The following is a 20,093-nucleotide window of genomic DNA, read 5'->3' as shown; positions in this document are numbered from 1 at the left end:
TTTCAAATAAAAAAATATATTTTATTTTCAAGTGTACTTATAAATTTAAACGTTGGAAGAAAAAAAAAATTTTAAACGTTGGTGTTATTATACTTTCAAACCATCAACGATCCGATATCAACGAGGGTTTTTTTTTCAATCAACATGGATCGGGCCAATTTACGAGACCAAGAATACTTACTTGGGGCCTAACGTTACCGATCCACAACAAAGGTTTGAAATCCGATTTCCTTACATTATCTACTTTAAAGTACTGGTCGGAATATAATTCATATATAGCAAAACTTATACTAAAAATGAATATTAATTTAAATTTCATCTCTAAATCTGCTCAATTTCGTAATAAAATTTTATTTGGGTTATACTTAATTACTTGCCTAAAATCTTCCTAACTTGAGCAGCATTTGCAATTGTTCACCGTGAATACAAATAGGAGAAGAATACTTGACTTGAATATAATTATTAAGTACTGATAAATGATTGCAAACGAATGAAATTACATCCTTATCAAAAAGTAAAAGAAATTGCTAGCTTGAATCCCAAAAAACTATTATTTTTACAGAATTCGCCCAGGAAAAAGGGTCATTATATTAATTAATTAAAACAATTAAATATGTAAATCTCAGCAAGATCCTCAAGGGAGTAACAAGCCATCATTAAAATTATTTAATTCTGAAAATTAATTAATCAAGAAGATGATGAAGAATCTTCAGCTGACGAAGATGGCGATGAATGGGTATGGCTACTCCGACAGAACTTTGTGCTGGCACTCTCCATTCTATCCAAAATAAAATGCCCTATCCGATCTTTAGATTTCACCAAATTTTCCCTGCACAAAAAATCATCACTCGTGATTCTATCCACCTTCATGTGGAAATCATGCACGAAAATATGAGTCTTCGGGTTTCCGGAGCTGGCCTTTTTGCTCCTCGCCAGCACGGCGGAAATGGCAGCCATTCTCCCCGGCGCCTCGGGCCAGTATCCACGAGGTCCATCTACAAAGATTATATCCCAATCCATCTCGTACAGCTGATTCGGCAGATCATTCAGACCAAGCTTGCATTCTGAGAACAAGAGTTTCTGCACCGGCCGGCACTCGTTATGCACCTGCTCTTTGATCGCCACGATAAGCTCCGGCATTTCGCTCAGTTTCGTGGAATACTGGACATCGTAAGCTTCAACCTCTGGGTACTTCACCTCGATGTGGGCCAGCGTAGTACCGATTCTCATGGATGAATACGGTGCGTCCATTGTGGTTCAGATCATTCCAAAGAAGGGTTTCGTGGGTCAGGCCGAAAACAAGGAAATTACGCGGCTGATAGCATTGCCGGAGGGCTTCGGAGATCTGGTTCATGTCAGCGTACGACATGCGGTCGGTGTTGTTAAGAGTTGGAGGAGTGATGGACGAGTGCCCTGACGACTGATCTTGAGTCTTGACAGAGGTGGACTGGTGGTGGCACGGATGGCCACGACGGCTGTCGTTGTGGTTATGGAATCCCTTGTGTAGATTAAGGTGGCGAGAAATGCCAGGGTTAGAAAAGAGACGAACGCTAGAAGCCATAGCCGGTTTGAACCTCCATGTTTCTGTATGTAGTGAAGAAGTATAAGCTTTATGCATGCCATCACTCAGGTTGTTCTTCATGATCTTACGCTCGCAAATACAAGAAATATATCGGACAAACAAAGTAAAATATTTTCAAGATTTAGAGTTTCTGAGAATATTGCAAGGAGAAGTCGTGAGTTTTAAAGATGCTGAGAGCTTAATGTCGGCCAAATATTATGAACATGACGTTACATTCTCGCCCATAAATGATTGTGAAAATTCACTAGTTGCTTTTATTAATTGATTTTATCCGAATTAAGTCACCATGGTCTATATTAAATTTATGTTATTTTGTGTAATGAAATAATATATAGAATTGTTCTAAATTTGAGGTGGAAGCTACCATACGGGGGGGTGGTTGTCGAGGGGGGAGCCGGAGGACGAAGTTTGGTACGGTTGCAGCCACGGACGGATCCAGGAATAAGAGTTTGGGGGGCTTGAACTCAATATGATAAGTTATGACTGATGATCGTCTCTAGGAGAGCAACATGAAGGAATTTGGATATTGAGAAATAGAAGGCTTTCACTGGATTGATGCTGCACTGTAAGGACGGTAGGAATTGAAGTATCTTCACTAGCTTGACGATCTATCTTCTTAAAAAAAGAGGATATCAATGTTTTTCCTTTCTTTGCAGATTGATGTTCCATTTTGAAATAGTTCAAGTTATAATCCTAAAATAATTATCAACAAATAAACAAGTAATTGTCAATCAATAAATCAACAACAAACAATCAAGACTCAAGAATCAATTGGTCGTAAACAAATATTCAAACAACAACCAATTAATGACTCATCAAATTGACATATTAATTAAGGATTAAAAAAATTCGAATAACAAGAAATCTGCTATTACATGATAATCTAACTTTTAATTGAAAATTTTCGGAGAAAACTCAATTTTTATTTATCATCATAAATAATAAAATAACCATAATAATTTCAAGTTCTACATCATATTTGTACAGAAGCAAATGATTTACTTCAAAAGCACATGATATTACTTCAAAAGCAAATGATTTACTTCAAAAGCAAATAAAATAACCAAAGCAAATGATTTACTTCAAAAGCATAGGATTCAGTACAAAAATATAAAAAATTCCTTCAAAAATATTGACTTTAACCCACACAAGCATTCATTGAATCACATTTCACGAGAAATCCAAAGCCTGGCTAGAACAATTGTTCGATGCATTCTGTAATTTTAAATTGCATCTACTACGTCTACATCATCATTATTTAAAGCGATTTTGTAAAAGGGTGATCGGATTTCCACAGCACAGATTTAAATTGCATCCACTCCATCCAATTTATCTATAAATACACATACATGCCTCAGATTTCCACGGCACAGATTTTTCGTCCAAAATAAAAGGGTGATTGGCATTTAATCAAACAAGTCATGGTCAACAGAGAAAAAGACAACCAAGATGAAGAAACACAAATCACGCAGAGAGAAACCATCAAAAACAAAATCAAACTCGTATAGCCGATTCTTACCTGGATTGTTGCCGTGCCGGATGAGTAATTCGATTTTTTGGTGAGTCCGATTGCGCCTTCTTTCTGTCGCTAGGAGTTGGGAGAGTTTTTGGAGAATTGAGGTGGGCCTAAATTGAGTAGAATAGAGGTGGGTCGAAATTGGGTTGGGCTGGGCTGGGCTGTACTAGACTGGACTATTTTAACTAAGTATTAAAAAAAAAGTGGGCTGGGCTATAGCCCAGTATAGCCATACAGTGCATCCGTCCCTGGTTGCAGCGACTCATGAACTAATTACGTACGAGCAAAAAGTCGCTTTTCCTTGTCTATCCCATTTTCGTTTTTTAAAAGAACCCCTTCATTTTATAATCAATTGACAACATTAAGCTTTAGCCATTATCAGCGCACCACAACTCCATCACTACTATTACAAGTCCCATATATAGTGTTGCCGAAACCTGTGAGCTGTTTTGATTGTTCGGGAAATTGTCAACTATATGATGGGTTCGTAATCTATTTTGACATTTCTATCAATATATATCTATATAACACATGTCATGGGCTTTAGGCCATCTAAATGGGCTTTTATGTTCAACGCTGCATTTAATTGGTTTGAAAAGGGCCCAGACCGGCCGGCCATTGTAGATCGATCCATTTAAAAAGTTGGTTGAACCTAGGGATCGTTGATCTTTGAACTCGAACTTCCATGGACGACCTCACGTCTTACTACTCGCAATCAATCCACCTCCCATATTACCAGCCAACCCCGCCTCCGCCTCCGCCTCCGCCTCCGGTGACTTATCATCAACCTCCATCTGCCGTTTCTCATCCAATTCACGCACAACCTCAATTTGTCACCTACGCCTCCCCGCTCTATCCGCAGTCCTCTAACGATCAGCTGCGAACACTCTTCGTCGCAGGTTTTCCAGAAGATGTAAAAACTAGAGAAATTTACAATCTTTTTCGTGAATTCCCTGGATACCAGTCCTCCAACCTTCGCTCGCCTACCTCATCTAATAGTCAGGTATGCATGACCTGTATGGATTTATGCTTCGTTGAAGTAGTTCAGCATTCGCTTTTTTTATGCTTAACTTGAATATTTTTATTTTATTAAAAAAATTAATGTTTCGATTCCAGCTACTGTGTCCAATTTTTTAAATGGCATCTAGGATTTTGTTTTAGTGGCGTGCTGGTTGGAGAAGTTTTGTGGATTCCACTACCTACGCATGCTAAATGAATAAAGCAAGGGGATTAGGAGCCGAATGAGCTTAAATTATGGTCGTTGAAATTTGGGAAGAGCCAGTTTGTGATTCATTTAATCACTTTTGCGATATTTTTGTGTTTTTATCATGTATATATTAACTGTGTCGGGGTCCTGAGATTGGTAGCATAGTGCTTGAATTAGAGTCTTTCACCAGTTTTATCTTTTGGACTTCCTTTTTGGGATCTTGTTTTATCTGGCTTATATCTTACTTTATTTAGGCATGCGAGAAGTCCGTAGAAACGTTGCTTGGCTCATTTTTATTTTGTATGGTGTCAGGTGTCTGTTGGGTTCCCTAGCTGTAATATTAGAGCTTTTTATTTACTTATCTGTTGATTACTGTTTTTCTAGGAATTATTTTCTTTCAAACTGATTTATTTCTCGTTGATTTGAATTAGCAGGAATTGTTTCAGCATTTTGATTTTTTGAACCTCAACTTGTGTTATATCACAGTAATTTCTTCTCTTTCTCTGAAAATGCCTAATGCTACCTGATTTATGTGTTTCCAGCCATTTGCTTTTGCAACATTTGTGGACCAGCAGTCAGCAGTTATGGCGTTGCAGGCACTGAGTGTAAGACTTCTCGTGGATTTTTAAATCACAGCAGTTGCAAATTCTGTCAATTTTAAACTTCTGATATCACGTAATGAACTCTTTAACTTGTTTTGTCAAGATTCGTGGTGTAAACTTTATATACAAGGATAATTTTTATGTTGACTCTTACATGCTGTAATTGAAGAGTGAAAAGATCTTTGATCCCTTTGAAAGATTTTGTTAAAAGCTTAAGTTGACAAATCTTTGGTGAGCCAAATGGACAGCGCTAAGTTAAAAAGTAATATGTTTGGCCATGAATTTTAGTTTGAGTATGACGAGCCTAGGCTTGGTACGCGAGCCGCCGACCGTCATTGAAATTTTCTCTACATTCAAGAACTTCATATTGTATAAGATCCTTTGCTCGGCTCCTGTAGTCTTACTTCTATTTCCAACACCACGATTCATTTTTTAAGTGAAATGAGGTGTGTAAAGGAAAGATGATGGGCCAATTCTCAAATAAGAAGTTAAAGAGCCATTTCAAACTTCACTCAACTTGAAAAGAGAACCATTTCATTAAAATTTATTGTTTGTAGTTTGCTGAATACTTATATATTTAATGTTCTACTTAAGGACCATGATCTATTGGATTTTTCCTTGAAATCGTTTTTTCAGGGGATTGTTTTTGATCTTGAAAAAGGTTCTACTCTGTATATTGACCTCGCAAAATCTAATTCTAGGTCAAAGCGCTACAGAACAGGTAGATTTCTAGTTGAGTGCGGTCTCCTTTTGTGCTTTTTTTCCTTAGTCCCCATTGATTGTTGGCTAGTAGCTGATATTGAGAAATCACGACCCTGAAAAATCAGATGACGAGGGACAAAGTTCAGAAAAGAGACTAAAAGGATCTTCTACTTTTGAGAGGAGCTATGATCCTGGTAAGAATGTGTCGTAGGTTTGTGTAGTACATATTAACAGTCTCCAGTTGGACGTGTATAATGTGAATTGCAGGTGCTTGTAAGCATTATTTGCTGTATTTTTTTTTTTTTTAAAAAAAGAAATATTACTGGTTGAAAGGTCCTTACCTGTTCTCTTTTAAGGCGTAGCTAGTTAGTCACATGGAGGACACTGTTCTAAGATCTCACTCTACACATGTTTGCACGCTTGGGCACTAGCAGGTGTTGACAGCATTCACATGCCTGGAATCGGTAATTCCGCTTACAACACGATTGGTTATCCTTCCACACAAAGGTCATCTGCACTACTTATGCACAATTTTACTTGGGAATGATTGCTTCAATTTGCGTGTTGTACCTACCTTAATGATTACTTCTGGCTGAAAGGTCTAGGGCAAAGCAGAAGTACTTGCATTGTGCCCTGTTTCCTTGAGTTGAGAGTTCTTTGCTAGTCTAGCATGCTGATAACAGAGTGGCTCTACTAACTTTATTCTTTGTCATGTTCCAGTTTTGGAAGTGTTGATGGTGGATTGGTGAATGCGGCTGCAAAATCCGTGAGTGTTACTTCCAAAGTTTTTTTTTTCAAGTTCCTTGAAAACGAACTAATTTCTCCTATGTAATAATTATATGCCAGATAGTATAAAGTATAGAATTTTCAGGGTTGCTTGTGCAACTGAATTATAATTTTTCCAAATTATTTGCAGAGCAATACTCCGTGTCCAACCATCTTTGTGGCTAATTTGGGTCCAACCTGCTCAGAGGAAGAGCTGATGCATGTGTTTTCGAGGTTTGTAGAATGTCTTTTAAAGAGTTGTCGATTTGATGATAATAGCATTTTATAAAAAAAATATATTTATTTGGTCTGATATAGGTGTCACGGATTTTTAAAATTGAAGATGCAGAGCACGTATGGAGCTCCAGTGTCATTTGTAGACTTTCAGGTACATTTCAATAAGATGAACTCTGGTAAATTATAATGCAGATAGTCATCGAGTCTACCTAATTTTCATTTGTACTCTATTTCGAGGAAAGAAACTGAATGAATGCTCCTAAACTCAGGATACTGCCTGCTCAACAGAGGCTTTAAATCGTTTACAAGGCACGATTCTTTATTCCTCAACATCTGGTGAAGGGATGCGGCTGGAGTATCCTTTAAACTTGTTCCTCATCTGTTCATCCGCCACTTGTTATTTCTTTATTATCTATCAGAAATAGCTTCTCCGGTTCCTTATCTGTTGTTTGTGTGACAATGACCGATTTCTCTTAACCGAAAATCTAGATTTGCAAAGTCGCGAATGGGAATGCGAAGTAAAAAATCAAGGTGAAGTGGAACAATACCTGGCAAAGAGCTTGGCGGTTTTCAAGGGTCTAGAGAAGCCGTGTACTTGAAAAAATAGTTAGTAGATATATTATGTACTCCAATCTTATGTATTAAACCAATTTGTGCAATGAGATACGTGGCATGTGATTGCTCAAATACTTTCAACTACAATGAATGCTCTCTGGTTCGACTCAGTACATGCATGTTTGCATATTAGCAATTCTTAGAACTAATGTTTCTCAAAGGCTATGTAACACAGGACCCTCTTTAAGTCAAAGAATATCTAAATGGTATGTGTAATTCTTTATATATTCATATCAAAGAGACAAATATACATCAATTGTTTCTTTGTTATTGTTTAAATTGAAATACGTTAGATTACTAAACGATAATTTTAGTATAAATTACAGACTGAACAAATGATATTCGATGAGAATATATTATTTTAAAAAGTATAATTTATGATATTGAATGGTTTCTTTGTGATTGATGATGCGATATTTTCTTATAGATTGAGTACAACTGTCTCAAGAATCGTATTTTGTGAGACAGATATCTTATTTGGGTCATCTATGAAAAAATATTATTTTTTATGTTAAGAGTATTATTTTTTATTGTAAATATTGGTAGAATTGATCCGTATTACATATAAAGATTTGTCAAACATTCTCGCAAGAGATCACTTTTTTACCAACTCCGTGAATTTCTCTGTGTGTTTGCTGTCTTGAAAAATAAATCTATGTTACAATGCATCGAAATTGCAAACGCATAGAGAAGAAGAAGAGGGGTCAATTGGTGATATTTATTGTTTGCGCATAGTTTTCTCCACCCACTTCTGACTTTTTTTTCACCTTTTGGACTTGTTACGTGGGCGGCGTTTTCTGCCCTTTGCTTATGTTTTTTTTCAAAAAACATATTTAAAATATCACCAAGTTTATGTGAAATGGTCTCACAGATAAATTTTATGGGTCGAATTTTTTATTTGGAACATCAATGAAAAAAATTATTTTTTATGCTAAGAGTATTACTTTTTATTATGAATATCGGTAAGGTTGACCCGTCTCACAGATGAAAATTCGTGAGACCATCTCACAAGAGACTCACTCTTACAATATATAATAATACATATACATTTGTATCTATATATAAAAAAGAAATACATAACAGTGGAAAAATTGGTGTTAAATTATCAAAGTAACATTCAATATTGTGGATGACCTATAATTCATATATATGACACTAAAATTCCTGAATTTGAGAAAAAATCTTGAGATCTTATTATATCACTACTCTCTTCAACATACAAAAAAACAATCATTATCAAATGTTCAATTTAATTATTTTTAAAAACATAAAATCTCCTTGAGATTGCATATCTTCTCGTGGTTATTTTTATGACATCGTAAAATCTGTATATGTATATTACGTAAATATTTTTTGGGATTTTTTTCAATACAAGTATCGAATTTTATTTTTTTATTACGATGAAACCCATTATCATTATTTTCGATGCATGTTGGATAAACTTCGAATTGAGATAATAACTTGCAAATCAAGTTATTTAGATAAATCATATTAAAAAAAACCCTTAAAATAACCGAAAAAATAGTGATAAGAATAAATAAATAAATAAATAAAACATCGAAGCATCGGTTTTTATTTAGTTCAGATGTACGACCTTGTAAACCCATATTTCAAATTAGCACTTATTTTTTTATTGAAAAAAATGACACTCCGTCCAGTTGTTTCATCAGCCTTTTGACTTGGATAACTTGACGTCAAAACATAGGACGTTGCGAAGTCGGACTAAATAATTGAATCCCTGTCATCATATATGTTGTGGTATTTGTCAAATAAAATTATTTTGAAACTGTTTTTTTTAGTGAAATTTAAATTTTAGTTATTTAAAAGTGTTCTAAATCCACAAGAAAATGGTTTAATAGAATAAGAAACTTTTTAAGTATAAATTATTGAATATAAAATTAAGCTTGGGAAGACAATAATATCGTGGCTTACAGATCCATTATGTATAATAACAAACATGCTTTTATTTTAAACTTTATCATAAGATCAATAATGTCGATGATGATTTTGACCAAGCTTTGTGGTGAATTTAGTGGGAGACAATTGGTGCCTTTAAATTAATTAATAAGTAGACTGAAAATTCTCATGAGTACCTTTCATCGAATTTTTTTTTTATTCATTTAACTCGAAAATAAACGATCACGATCACGATCAAAAAAATTTTGTATTTTTTAAATAAAATTTTATGATATTACTCCAATATTAAATATATCCTCAAAATACACTCATATCACGTATGAGAACCGTGAAAATTGAATATCTAGAATTTCGGATCGTTAATTAGATATTTGTTGGTGCTCACATAGTGCCCGCGTCGGTAAAGTAGGTAAGCGCGAATCAAATTATCACTCACGAGTTCAATTTATTTTATCTAATTAATTTTCTCGATCAAATATGTCACATATGGTTTGTGTACTTTAGTTTTTTTAAAAATATATATTTGGGAAAAATTAATGTGAAAAATTTATTTTAAGAAATCTTGATTCGGAGATCCCGTTAAAGACTCAAATTAAGTAGATAATAATTAATTTGAAGTCAGTGGAATCGGATTAACAATGCAGAAATAAATTTAATTTTGCACCAATTAATTCATCAATGGTTACCTACCATTGAGTCACTTGAAAGAATTAATATTCAATCGAAGTCGCGTCAGGACAGGACGATTAGTGCAACTTAAATTCGACACGTTCGAACAATTTTATTGTCAACTAGAAAGCAACTTTGTTCTTATTACCATGTACATTAATATATTATATATAGCGTGCCTAGCCAGATCACTGTATGGATTTTGAGATGAAGTGGAACTTGTTCTTTTATCAGTCTCGAATTAAAATTTATTTTCCATTAATATTTTAATGTTTGGTTTTGGGTCGGAGAAGAGTAAAATCGTTCCAAATTTGAAACTTCGGAATCAGATAAACTACATATCACCATTGAAGGGATGAATTTTCATTATCGGAGTCAGAGTTGTGAGTAGTTACTTGGAAACTTACTCGCTTTTTTAGAAATTTAAATCTTTTCTTCATAAAAAAATATATATTATATTTTCAAAAAATTAATACAGTCAAGAAATATATAATATATATACACACACGGTAGCGTGGCTTCATCTTTCAACCCGCCGAACACCGACCTAACCTCCCCATTACAAAATCCATATGTAATAATAATGGTAATTAATTAATTATAGACAGTGATAATCTCTTTCATTATCTTTATTAATTTATTACCCAATACACTACCATTTGTCATTAAACCCACAAGCATAGTTTGATACATAGGATAAGAGAGAGATTGATAAATAATCTTTCTCATCCCACGTTTGGTATCTTTTTAGAAAGCCCATGATATTCGTGATAAATAGTTGTATACAAGGATAATGTATCACTTTTATGACATGTGATAATTTTAATTTAATGATAAAAAAACTACAAATGACTTAATTGCCCTCAATTTATAAAAATCTTAAACCCTATCGTTCTCTCATTTCATCGCCCCATCAAATAAATATTTTTATTTATTTTTATATATTATATAATATGATAATTATATAAATGAACTCGAGATAATTATATAAATGATTTTTATAAATCTCAATAAAATTATTAGTATCACTCGATTAACCTTAAAAATTGATATTTGACTTGACTCACAAAATCAAGGGCTCAATTATCATATTATATAATATATAAAATTAGGTAAAAATAAATAAATCATGCAAGCACTGTCGTCGAATGAACAGATAAGAAATATGAACTCAAGCAACAACTTTAAAATTATAAAATTTATTTTGATAATGTTAATTTTGTCATTACAATCTAATATATAAATTTAATCACTATTATTAAAATCATACCAAACATTAAATATAATATCATACCTCTTATATATCCTTAATTTATCCTTATATTATATATCACATGTTTATCTTATCATGTGTAACAAACTATGCCACAATTTATTAAAATTATCACATGACCTCGATATCCTTCAATTCAATTTTTTAAATAATAATAATACTAATAATAACAACAACTAATTAAGAATAGCAGTTTTTAATAGAGTGAATTATTTTAATAGTAAGTTTTTCGTGAGATGAGTCAAATTGATTTATATCTACTATGTAAGATAATAAATTTTATATAAATATCTTAGAAATATTTCGATGTCAAGTAATTTTTATATAAAAATATAGTAAAATCAAAACTCTTGTTATTTATAAATTCAATATTAAGGGAACTAAAAGAGAAACTAATCTAATTACAATTTACAAAACAAAAAATGTAACGAGAGAGAGATTCTGTTATGTGGGTGTGTCGGTGCATTTTTTGGAGTTGATAAAACTTGCAACAACTATCGGCGACAACGACATTAATCCCTTAGCCATATCAAATCAAATACCTCCAGCCTCCTCCCTGCTTATTGTCCAATCCACCTATTTATGCGGGACCTGTAGAACGATTCACCTTCGATTTATCCGCACTTGTTATGGACGGCGGCGCCGGCGTTTCTGAAGGAGGTGGCGCACCCAGATCGCTGGGCCGGAGGAGGAGTGACAAGCCATACAAAGGCATAAGGATGCGCAAGTGGGGAAAGTGGGTGGCGGAGATTCGTGAGCCAAACAAGCGATCCAGGATTTGGCTCGGCTCTTACTCGTCACCCGTGGCGGCGGCGCGAGCCTACGACACCGCTGTGTTCTACCTCCGCGGACCGACCGCTAAGCTCAATTTCCCAGATGAAATATCTGCCGGCGGGGTGAAGGATCTATCCGCCGCCTCTATAAGGAAGATGGCGGCGGAGGTCGGTGCTAGAGTTGACGCGCTCCAGGGCGGCGGTGCGGGGGTACATGCAATCAATCATCAATCGCTGAAGCCGTATTGGTTACAAGACGAGATTGATTTGAACAAGAAGCCTGAACCCGAGCCCGAAGATGGCCCGCCTGCTGAATTTTGTTGAAGATCTGCAAATCAAATCAAAGCCAAATTATACATCCTCGCCTCTCTTTATATTCTTCTTCTTCCTATGTTTCTGGTAATTAGCATGCATCTCGTAGCTTTGCAGCAATTAAGAAACTAGACCATCCTAGTTCTTTTTTCCTCTCAACTCTTTCCTTGGTGTAGTTTTTTTTAATAAAAATATTCCTTTTTTTTTTTCCCTTTGAATATAGAACACTTTTGTTAGTTGTTGCCACCGTTATGTCGTTAAGTAGACTCAAGAATTGGTGAATGCTATACAATTAGACTGAAAAATTCAACCGCAATATCATATTTGGATTCATCTTTGCATGTGATGTCAAATGCAGAGCAAGATGATAATGATGATTGAAGAATGGTGGTGGTGAGCAGGCTGGATCGAGTGGAGGCGGATTGCTTTTCTTTCTTTCTTTCTTCTTATTTTTTTCCCGTCATTCGAAAAAATAATAATTAAAATCGTGTGTTCGATTTTTGAAAAAGATAAAGTTCCGCTTACCCTGGCCCGATCTTGGTGGAATATTAATTAATGTTTTTATCTAGGTGGGATGGGATAGATTGAAATAAAATTTAAGACTAAAATTACATTTTCAATGTTGGTTTGTAAAATTGTATGAAAAATAAAATTGGAAATGTGATGAAAAGAGCATTGCCACCTCAATGTCCTTTCAGTACAAGTTGGTATTATGCTAAATGCAAATTGCAAACTAGAAAAATGATTCGAGCGTTGGAGAAAGATACGATATAAATTATACAATGGGTTTCGACCGTAACTAACAGGAGTTTCCTAGTTGCCTATACATTTAACGAGTCAAAATTGAAATTTTAATCTGAGATGAGATTATCCAATTATCCTACTCATGCCACTGTTACATTTTTGTCCGGCCAAGAACAATGGTTCGACGTGATGGATTTTATTTAAGATAACATTTTCCTGCCCATGAGCGCAATTCTTAATTCCCATTTGCTTATTTTTTTCCAGAGTCAGATACCTGGGCTTTCGTTCGTCTAATTCAGGAGGACGACATTCCCACTGATTAATCTCCAAGATAAATTCGGATGTTCTTAATCTTGCTTCCTACCCACCGTCATCCTGATATAAGACAATTTTCTCTTAACTTCACGGAAAATCCGATACCCAACCAAAATAAAGGAGGATATGAAAATTATTTTTTACCCGATTAAATAAATGAATAATCAAGTATGAAGATTTTCGGTCATGAGGATGGAGGCGTGTAAAGAATCATATGTACACCTAATCCGAATTATTAATATATAGTTGATGTTATTTTTGTAAGCTAACGATGATATGATAAATTGTTTCTAATATTTTGTTATTTCTTCTATAATTTTTAATTTGCTAATGCTTATATTTATCTTTCTCCTTTATTATTCTCAACAATTTAGTAAATATCCATAGTTTATTAGAAATAATTCCGATGTGAGAAAATGTAATTATATGTGATAATAAGATATTTACATAGGGTATGTATATCTAAGCCTACGATGAGTATGAGGATGTGGACGAAGTTGAATATCCGATCGGGATTGAGATGTGGATGCATATAATAAATGAGATGGGGACGGAGGATATAATCCTTTCCAAACCTAACTCATTGTCATCTCTACCGGACATAACTAGAAATGAGATAGAAAGGGGAAAAAATATCTCATTCAACTAAAAAAATAAAAGTTTTTCGTTTTTTGTAATATCATATATGAAATTATAATTCTCCAAAAAAAAAAAAAAATTCCGTGTCGGGTATAAACTATAAAGTTATGGTAGGCGGATTTGAGAAGTAGTAATTTCTATTATATGGATTACAGAGCAAGATTTTTGGGGCATCATCTTTTATTCTTGACAAACTTATTCTAGAATGAAAGTTTCATACAGTTAACATAACTACAAAAATGATGCTTCCTTATTGCATATTTTGGGAAATGGGTAGTAATTTAAATTGGAATTTTATTCGTACTCAGTCTCAAAGAAGGCAACATAAGATAGATACCAATGCATTTGTATTAGTAGTATATATCTTAATAAATTCTGTAGGGGGGAAAAACTCATCCTTTAATGAGAAAGTATAATCACGCACTCATGAAATATTATACTCAGTCCAAAATCGTGGTGAATTCTATGTTACACCCTTGTTGCCAATAATGAATTTCCTATACAGAATTCAACCACCGACCAAATTATGGGATACAAAAGAAAAAGAAGACAACAGCATAGACTATAAAAATATTAAACCGAATATTTAATCCCTCGATAGTCAATTTCTTGTTTACTTCCTGTATCCAACTTGAACTTCACATTCACGTTGAAAACTTTGATGAGCCACTTCATTATATGATCCACCAAATTCAACTCCAACCTATCAAACATGCCGAATATATATATATATATATATATAATTTAATATTACTAATATTTCCTAAAATAAACCATCATTATATTATTGTCTATTTTCTTGATTTATCTCTTTTTATTTCATAAAATAACTTCCGCTATAACGGGTTTTCGTACGAAGACAGAAATGTGCATGATCAAAATCATTACGTGTAAATACAGAATGCTACAGATTTTATCTTTAAAAATCATCTTTGTCCCTCCACTGGAAGTCATATCAGAATCAGATGCAGAGTGAACCCAGGTCAGGTTGTCCTTCATCGGTTGATCGGCTTCTCCTGCCTTGCTTTCTGTCTTTCCCACTATTCCTGTATTCGACTATTTGGTCACTGTCAATGTAATAGCATAACGTGAATTAATAGATATAAATAGGCAGATGTATGCGATACTTATAATGCACGTATGTTCATGCAAAATAGACTGAATCCGAAATAACCAATGTAAAATGGAAGCCATTGCATGGACATGAAAGGAGAACGCCAAAAAACCCATGAAATCAATGATATCCAAATCACATCAAAACAAAATTTATGAGCAAAACTCTTCACTAACTCGATTACAACCAACAATAAGATCAATAATGTCTAGCTGAATTTAATGAAGGCGTGATCCTTTTTATGAAAATTTGACATGCATGCAAGTGCAACAAAGGATTAGGATTAGTTCACTGTGCCTTCACATACAACAGAATGTCAGAACAGCCTTTCCACATCCAGAAGCCACAATTGACAGCAGAATTTAGTCGAGTAACGATAGAAAAAAGCACTACTTTGTTAACTAAACTAGCTGGAGTACATGTCTTGCTGTGGTTGTTCCCCTCCTGTTGTACATTATATTGATTCTTATTTGACAGAAAAGCTTTATCCAAGATTTGTGGCTTATTAACGTGCATCACAACACCAGGATTTAGATATCACAACTACTGTAATTGTGTGTGATTATTACAAGAAAATTATGCAAAATGTTATATTGGCTTATCAGAGCAGATGCATCCTAGAGATGGGTTTATGAAATTCATCAATTAACTTGCATACCACCTTCACGAGTGTCACCATGTCATAATTAGTTATGGATAGATTGTATATGAGGATTTTGTTTAAGAAGCATACACTGGAAATCTGCCAAAAGAATTCCCTGCAACTGAACCACAACAAGACTTGTATTTCTTTTTTGAACCACACGGACATGCCTTGTTTCTTGATATTTTATGCTGCAATGAAAGAGATGGATAAACTACAACTTAGATAAGTTGACAAACGATAAGATACTAAAAGTACTTTCAATTTCAATTGTCTTGTCGATCATACAACCTTTTCATCTGGTTGAGGGCTCTTCTTGTGAATCTTTTCATTTAACTTGTCAGGTAGATTTGGATGGCATGTACTTTCTTGAACTTTTAACTTGTGCTGCTCAGAATCCTTATCTTGATTTCCATAAGGAGAAACTATAGTACCACATGAAGCCAAGTCAATGTAATGCCACGAAAACAGAATGATTAGGAAAATTCCATAAAAGAAACCTACGATCCGAAGAAAACTATTGGTGTGTTTGGATCCACAAAACTGAAAGTACATTGGAACAAATGAAAAATCAGTAAAAACTATGACCATGTCAGGTTAAAGACACCTACAGATCATTATCAGTATAACAATCTACAGATACAGATTATAAAGGAAAAGACTCCAAATACAGAAACAAGAAGAGAGACAGCATTATCCACTTAGATGAGCACAAAAAAAGACTATCTGAAATTTAACGTGCTCAGAATATTAATTAGGAAAAAATTATTAAATCTATCCCAGTGAAATTTTTTTGCTTTCTTTGATACCGACACCAGCAATCAGATTTGAAGACAGCATTTGCAGACAAGATATATTGTTAACTTCATGGGAAGGGGGAGTCAAGCACTCATGCAAAATGTTGCTTAAAGAAAAAGAAGAAACTAAAACCCAACTGCTCCAAAAGATATGGTAGCCATAGATTGGAAGCACTTTTGAAATCCAAAGTCTTCACAAAAACCTTAATGTGAATAAACAAACATATAATCCTCAGTTATCCCTTCAGATGGGATACAATATTCAAGGTGCACAACAAAAATCAAGAAACTGGATATCAGCAGAGGCATGGAAAAGATTGTCCGGATATTACCACATGAATTTTTCACTGAATGGCTGAGTTCATCATGAGAAATTTGCTGATCTACAGATTCTTGTTCTGCTGTAAGATTTTCTATAGCAGCATCAACATCACCACGCGCTTCTTTCAGGGCCTAGAATGAATCAAAAGAAACTTGTTACAAGATCACCAATCATGTGTGTCATATGCCCATTCTAGAAAAAATATGGGGAAGTTCTTATTGGCTTCACTTCCAGTTGTCATGTAATGACGAGGGTGATTCATATATTCCCAGGAATTACCTGTTCTAGTTTGCTTGTATCTCCGCATCCACTTCCACACTTTACCGAGGCAATGGATTCCACATGCATAACTTTCCCCACACCATCATGTTTAGACTTCGTGGCAGCTACTTTTGGTTGCTTGGATTTTGCTGAAAGATCAGCATCACCCTTTTTATATAGGCAGGAGTTATTAGAATTCTAGGTACAGAAGTATACACTACAGATATAAATTTGCTAAAAATTATGTAAGAGCTTTCAATACTAAAATGTGAGAAACCTTGATAACAATTGGCTTAGCTGGCCCAGAGCAATCATCATCCTCGGAGCGCAAACTATTGTAATGCTCTCCATCATGATATGAACTGCGAAATGATGATTAAGTTGAGGGGCAGAAATAAGATCATCCTCGCAAAGCAATGCATGTTCAGTTACTGTCTTTTTCTTATCCCTCTATGAGAGAGAAAAACAAAAGCACGGTATAATAAGGCCGTGGAAACTTGATTGCAAAGTTTGCTGAAGAAGACAGATGGTCGAAATTGCAGAAAGAAAAACAAGGTATGTGGATGCTTAGTTAATTGCGGCATTGAGTGAAAATTAACGAACACGACTTACTTATATTCAAGTTTATCCACAACTAAAAAATGTTCACGTAAATGTGTCAGAACTATGGAATGTCAACACCCTAAAGTCACATGACCAGAACCAAAGTATCTTCATTTGTTTATTCTCAGATTTTTCAGGTCGTGTTTTTATGGTTGATAAGGATAATGGAGTAACGAAGGAAAATTAGCCACATGTAACAAACATACAACTTCAACTTGGGGTTTTTATTTAATTGGTTTATCTCTGTTCTAAGAAACTGCATTTTGATTACACCGATCAAACAAGTCAGTCAAAACATTTAGATAACAGTTAAAAAGAAATCCACATTTATCACCTAGTTAAACCATATAATTGAGCAGTTATTAAAAACAAAGAAAAATTGTTCATTGAAGGGTGTTATATTGGAGATAATCAAGAAGAGAACCTGAAATGGAGAGTACTTACAGATGAATCATCCGAGCAGCATGCATATCAAAATTCTGTATGTACCAGCGAGGTGACATGTGCTGCACAAAGTTTGAAATGTGAATTCCTGACAGATCTACAAAGTCTAGTCAATATACAGCATAACTTAGCATCACAAACACATTGCTGCTATTCAAAAATTGAGCACTTTCAGGAAAGTTTATCATCAATTAATCAGTTGAAACTGTTAAAGAATTCTTTATATTTACAAAGTAAACATATCGTACTCTGTGAATGCATATGTTAATGCGTATCACAAGAGAAGCTGCTTGCAATTCCATATTTCCGGCCCAAGTGCCATCCTCTCGAATAGACCGACAGTATTCATCAAATGGAATTTCATCTTCAACAAAGGGCTCAAACTTTTCACGATTGTTCTGCTAAATGCAGCTCATCTATCACTCAAACTTGAAAGCAGTATCCTTCAACTTTCAAAGAAAATATTAAACACCAGACCACGCCACACCACAACATTGTCTAACAAAACACTCACAGTTAATCGCAACCAAATTGTAACGTATTGCAGTGTCATCCAAATCCTGAATCTTAGCAACAGAACTAAATTTATTGGTCTTAATGCTACTTCTAACGAAAGAAATCTGTCAAATATAAAATAATTAAACATGATACCATGAAATTTAAGTATTTTTTCAGTCTTTCTAGATTAGTAACAAATTTGTTTCAAATAAAAGTAGATGATAACAGGTTCTGGTACATACAACCAAAGACCTTCCAAGTTTCACCAATAAATATGAAGAATTACCTACTCAATTCAAAACCTTAACATCCCAAATTACCAACACGGTGATATGATTAAAAAGGTAATCGTATATATCTCCCTAACTAAGATTCAAAACACCAATTTTGATTCCAAGATGTATCCAGCAAAAGTTATACGTACCTCGATAAATCGAGCCACCATACTCCTATACTTTTCATGCTCATCCTCGTTGTTTTCCAATTGATCGGCTAATGCCCTGCCGCGAACAACACTAGCCTGATCAAATCAATTACTCACGAGCAGTCCAATTCCTTACAAGTTTAGAACAAACCTGAAAAAGCAATTACCATCCGCGGTGATTCGAATGATTTTCAATCCCAAAGCATCAAGCTGCGCTCGGAATCCAGAAGTATCAGCTTGCTTTCCTCCCTTCTTATTCTGTTCACAACTTGCACAAAATCAAAAAAAAAAAAACCACCCAAATGCCAATAACCGTGAGTATTTTGAACATGAGAAAATGGAAATTGATGATTCAGGTTGTTACATGGGATTGTTTCGCTTGTTTATGAGGCTTGGGTTTTACTTTTTGATGCTTCGTTTTAGCCATTTTTGGTCCACATCTAGCCGTTGGCGAAATCTAGTGAAATGTTTTGTTCAAAAGTTAGGGCTAGGGATCTTTAAGTCGGGCTTCCGGGGCAGGTTGGTCCAGGTCCAAGAAAGAGCGGGCCTTCAAGTTGGCGGAAATAATTTATTATTTTGCAAAATATCTCCCAATTTCGAAAAGTAAATATGATATAAATTTACCAAAATATCCTTCTTATTTTATTTTTAAAGAAAACATTGAATTATTTGTTTTTCTTTAAAAAGTAAATAGATGCCTTTTGCTCTTTTGGAAAACCTATTTAATAATTAGAATGACGATTTGTGAAAGGAGATCGTTTCAGCGTACTGAAGCTAGTTTAATTAGTACATTAGTTGATGATATATGTTAAATTAAAAAGATCAAACATAAATTCTGACCAGTCTTTAATAAATAGTTACTATGCATATATAAAAATTTATCATGAAAATTGGTATTAAAGAAAATTCGTGGTAATATAGTATATAAGTATACATAACAAATGCGTTCATTTTCTAGGAGTCATAATTTGTGTATCTTAGATATATATCCGTCCCCATATCACCGGTTGCAAATGATAACAAATGCTTTCATGTTCCCCAAAGATTGAACTTCCGTGCTCTAGCTAGCTAGGATCATATGTGGCGTGACACTTCATCTTGCTGACATTTAATTCTCGG

General features: G+C 34.4%; 3 protein-coding genes and 1 pseudogene across 22 annotated transcripts; 2 read left to right on the top strand and 2 right to left on the bottom strand.

Moving 5' to 3' along the window:
- Positions 1-572: 572 nt before the first annotated feature.
- Positions 573-1,708, bottom strand: LOC140963721 (protein IRX15-LIKE-like; annotated as a pseudogene).
- A 2,015-nt stretch (positions 1,709-3,723) lies between these two features.
- LOC140965155 (uncharacterized) lies at positions 3,724-7,205 on the top strand. 11 transcript variants are annotated; one of them, XR_012172985.1, is made up of 10 exons: positions 3,724-4,101; positions 4,848-4,910; positions 5,544-5,628; positions 5,735-5,803; positions 6,041-6,116; positions 6,330-6,375; positions 6,526-6,608; positions 6,718-6,762; positions 6,881-6,966; positions 7,101-7,205. XR_012172985.1 is itself a non-coding variant. In XM_073425238.1 (10 exons), the coding sequence occupies exons 1-10, from the start codon at positions 3,784-3,786 to the stop codon at positions 7,144-7,146; spliced, it is 942 nt and encodes a 313-aa protein (XP_073281339.1). In that variant the 5' UTR covers positions 3,724-3,783; the 3' UTR covers positions 7,147-7,205. The 11 variants fall into 11 exon arrangements, 6 of the variants coding, with proteins under 6 accessions (XP_073281339.1, XP_073281338.1, XP_073281342.1 ...); XR_012172984.1 differs by having other exon boundaries at positions 6,854-6,966; XR_012172986.1 differs by having other exon boundaries at positions 6,849-6,966.
- Positions 7,206-11,577: 4,372 nt separating this feature from the next.
- LOC140964759 (ethylene-responsive transcription factor ERF011-like) lies at positions 11,578-12,378 on the top strand. Its single transcript, XM_073424689.1, has one exon. It carries the CDS (start codon positions 11,715-11,717, stop codon positions 12,180-12,182), a length of 468 nt encoding a protein of 155 aa, XP_073280790.1. The 5' UTR covers positions 11,578-11,714; the 3' UTR covers positions 12,183-12,378.
- Positions 12,379-14,665: 2,287 nt separating this feature from the next.
- Positions 14,666-19,445, bottom strand: LOC140965161 (OVARIAN TUMOR DOMAIN-containing deubiquitinating enzyme 7-like). 10 transcript variants are annotated; one of them, XM_073425249.1, is made up of 11 exons: positions 19,339-19,445; positions 19,126-19,232; positions 18,975-19,050; positions 18,301-18,453; positions 18,053-18,114; positions 17,283-17,367; positions 17,024-17,173; positions 16,755-16,875; positions 15,917-16,050; positions 15,716-15,816; positions 14,666-14,935 (listed from the first exon to the last, which is right to left on the bottom strand). In XM_073425249.1, exons 1-11 carry the CDS (start codon positions 19,399-19,401, stop codon positions 14,830-14,832), a joined length of 1,158 nt encoding a protein of 385 aa, XP_073281350.1. In that variant the 5' UTR covers positions 19,402-19,445; the 3' UTR covers positions 14,666-14,829. The 10 variants fall into 10 exon arrangements, with proteins under 10 accessions (XP_073281350.1, XP_073281354.1, XP_073281353.1 ...); XM_073425253.1 differs by having other exon boundaries at positions 14,666-14,914; XM_073425252.1 differs by having other exon boundaries at positions 16,758-16,875.
- Between the last annotated feature and the right edge of the window lie 648 nt (positions 19,446-20,093).

This window comes from Primulina huaijiensis, chromosome 18 (genome assembly GCF_012295235.1).
Source record: "Primulina huaijiensis isolate GDHJ02 chromosome 18, ASM1229523v2, whole genome shotgun sequence".
NCBI lineage: Eukaryota > Viridiplantae > Streptophyta > Magnoliopsida > Lamiales > Gesneriaceae > Primulina > Primulina huaijiensis.
This window is presented reverse-complemented; position numbering and strand designations above follow the sequence as displayed.